At 36.1% G+C, this 2,642-nt stretch overlaps 1 protein-coding gene across 1 annotated transcript; it reads right to left on the bottom strand.

The window, feature by feature from the left end:
* Positions 1-339: 339 nt before the first annotated feature.
* On the bottom strand, positions 340-2,449 carry LOC101859908 (2-aminoethanethiol dioxygenase). Its single transcript, XM_005112901.3, has one exon. It carries the CDS (start codon positions 2,207-2,209, stop codon positions 1,484-1,486), a length of 726 nt encoding a protein of 241 aa, XP_005112958.1. The 5' UTR covers positions 2,210-2,449; the 3' UTR covers positions 340-1,483.
* Positions 2,450-2,642: the final 193 nt, after the last annotated feature.

Below are 2,642 nucleotides of genomic sequence, written 5' to 3'. Positions count from 1 at the left end.
GTTTTTTTTCACCCAACAACCATTGCAGCCTGACACTTTTGAGGTAGTAGCATTAACCACAAAAAAAGACTGTGAGAGAGCTATCATAATTTTTCAAATGCAACAAGAGACAGAAGAAATGCCCTTATGGAAAAAGAAAGCTGCATCTAAATCGTCTGAATAGTATATATATATATATATATATATATATATATATATATATATATATATATATATATATATATATATATATATATATACACACACACACACACACACACACATATATATATATATATATATATATATATATATATAGATCTAAATATTATCAATATTTTGAAACGCCAATATCAGGGGTTTTTTTGTTTTTTTTCGCCAAATTTGTAATAAAATCAATGATCGCAACATGGGGATGACTGAATTAGTCCGTTACAGCAAAAAAAGTATTTGCACATAAGTAGATCAAATGTTTAACGAAATGATACAAGTGAATCAATTGTTGCCTCACCACTTCCCATAGCTCAAGTGTACCGAAAAACACAGGAGATATATTGACTGATAATAGCGCACCCCTTTATACATGGGATTCTTCAGCCACAGGGCTGGCGACTCACCCAGTAAATACACGGGAATAGGCTCAAGTGAGTTAATAGATCAAGCAAATAAATAAGAGGGGGTGGGGGGACCCACCCGACCCCCCCCCCCTATACACACACACCAAATTCTTAATAATAATAATAATAGATAGCATTTGTATAGAGCGCATATCCCTGCTCAGCAGCAGGCTCTATGCGCTTTACACTATATTCTTGTGATGCATATTACATTTGAGACCAAACGGCAATTTTTTTTGGTCAAACACTGTAATAAAATTTATGCAAGCAAGTATGGAATTTACATATATTGTTGTGAGCTTGCCTTTCTTAAAACTTTTTATATTAAAAGTATGAAAAGAAGTTGCAGTTTCAAGTTTGTGTCATTATCATCATCGTAACTCCAACCATAATATAATTCAAACAAGATCTGAAAGGGAAAACGGATATTTAGAAATTCAGCCACACTAACTCATCACCATGCAAAATGACCTTTAATTATAATCATGGTCTATAGGTCCCAAACAATGGGCACTCAATCATTCTGTCATACAATGAGGTTACCCGGTGGGTACGAGCAACAGTTCGTTTAAAAAATGAATGGCACTGAAAGACTTTTCAAATAAATTTTCATACTTAAGTATCTGAACAAGTTTATGCAAAGCAAGAGGTAGAGAATTGGATTCTATACGATGTGAAGGATAAAAACCTTTGCTTTTGTACCCTCAAAAGATGCGAGTTTGATTCCCAAATTCATATTATTAAAAAGTCCTAATGGATACTCTCTTCATAATTCCAAAATACTTTTGTCGACTTTTGGTCAACGAACTATCTCTAGATCTGTAAAATTTAAGTCAATGAATCACAATCACTAGTAGAATTAACATTATACCACAAATTGTTCATGATTAATCTTGGGAAATATCTATCTGCGGCCCTTTATATCTAATTGTATCACACCAGTAGCTTCTTGGCTGAGCAACTTCAACAAGCCATCTTTTAGTCTGGTCTGCTTTATCACTCGCTACTTCATGATAGTAATGACAACTGTCATCATCGGCATACGGAGGGGCCAGAACATCCAAGAAAGCTGCAATGTTTGTCAGGGGATGTATTTCATGTATATTGCCTTCTGATGGGGAAAGAACGCAACAACCATCCTCACTGGAGACGATGACATCCTCATTCTTGATTACAGTTTTCACCATGTCATTAGACCTGGTCCTCCTAGATCTAGAATAGGTCAGAATATTTTCTACATTTTCGGGCATTGGCTCTGACTCAATAACACTATATGATGTTACCTTGATTTTCCCACAAATCACTTTCAGCATCCCATACATCTGAGGGTGATCATGTAGGGGCAACGAGCTTCCCTGTTTCAAAATGAAGACAGACATTGTATGTGAACTCTCATCGAGGAGTGGCATGTATGTTACTGGTGCTCGTTGATACTCTTTTAAATTTGCTTCTCTCTCCTCGATTTCACTAACATCAAACCGTAGGTCGGTAGCTTTTATTTTGTTGACTTCACAGATGAGTGGCGATAGATATTCCGATGTTAATTTCTCTCGAGACTGTCCGGCGAATAATCTCTTGCATAGTAACGCAAGCTTTTGGATGGGAGCTGCCATATTATTCTCGAGACGAAATGAAAACTGAAAACAAAACTACAATACTCGAGTACTTAGAAATGTTATTCTATCATTGCTATCTTTGACTCAAGCAATCAAGGGTAAATCTTAGAAACTAAATTTTATGAAAATTGAAACGCATTATAATCTACTGATGTTAGCAAATACAATAAAAACTTTCTTTTGCTATAATTTTTCAGGAACTGATATCGTGTACTTGAGCATTTAAAAGGTAGATCGATTCGGCTCAAGTATTCGCTACAACGCAATCAAGTTTGTACTTCCGCTTCCTCTTTACCTTTCGTCTTTGACACTTGCGGCTAGCTGCAGCCCCGTCAGCCAGAAGCTGATTGGCTGCGGTAGGCTAGTGGTAAATATTGTGTTGGGCCTATGATTCCAGTTTTAGCAGTTTGGAAACTTCTGAAACAGTGCT

Source organism: Aplysia californica, unplaced genomic scaffold (genome assembly GCF_000002075.1).
Source record: "Aplysia californica isolate F4 #8 unplaced genomic scaffold, AplCal3.0 scaffold01476, whole genome shotgun sequence".
Lineage (NCBI taxonomy): Eukaryota > Metazoa > Mollusca > Gastropoda > Aplysiida > Aplysiidae > Aplysia > Aplysia californica.
The sequence above is the reverse complement of the archived record's forward strand: the minus strand, read 5'-3'. Positions and strand labels throughout refer to the sequence as shown.

Coding starts and splice junctions, on each gene's coding strand:
- LOC101859908 (XM_005112901.3), bottom strand. CDS start 2,209: ATGGCAGCTCCCATCCAAAAGCTTGCGTTACTATGCAAGAGATTATTC.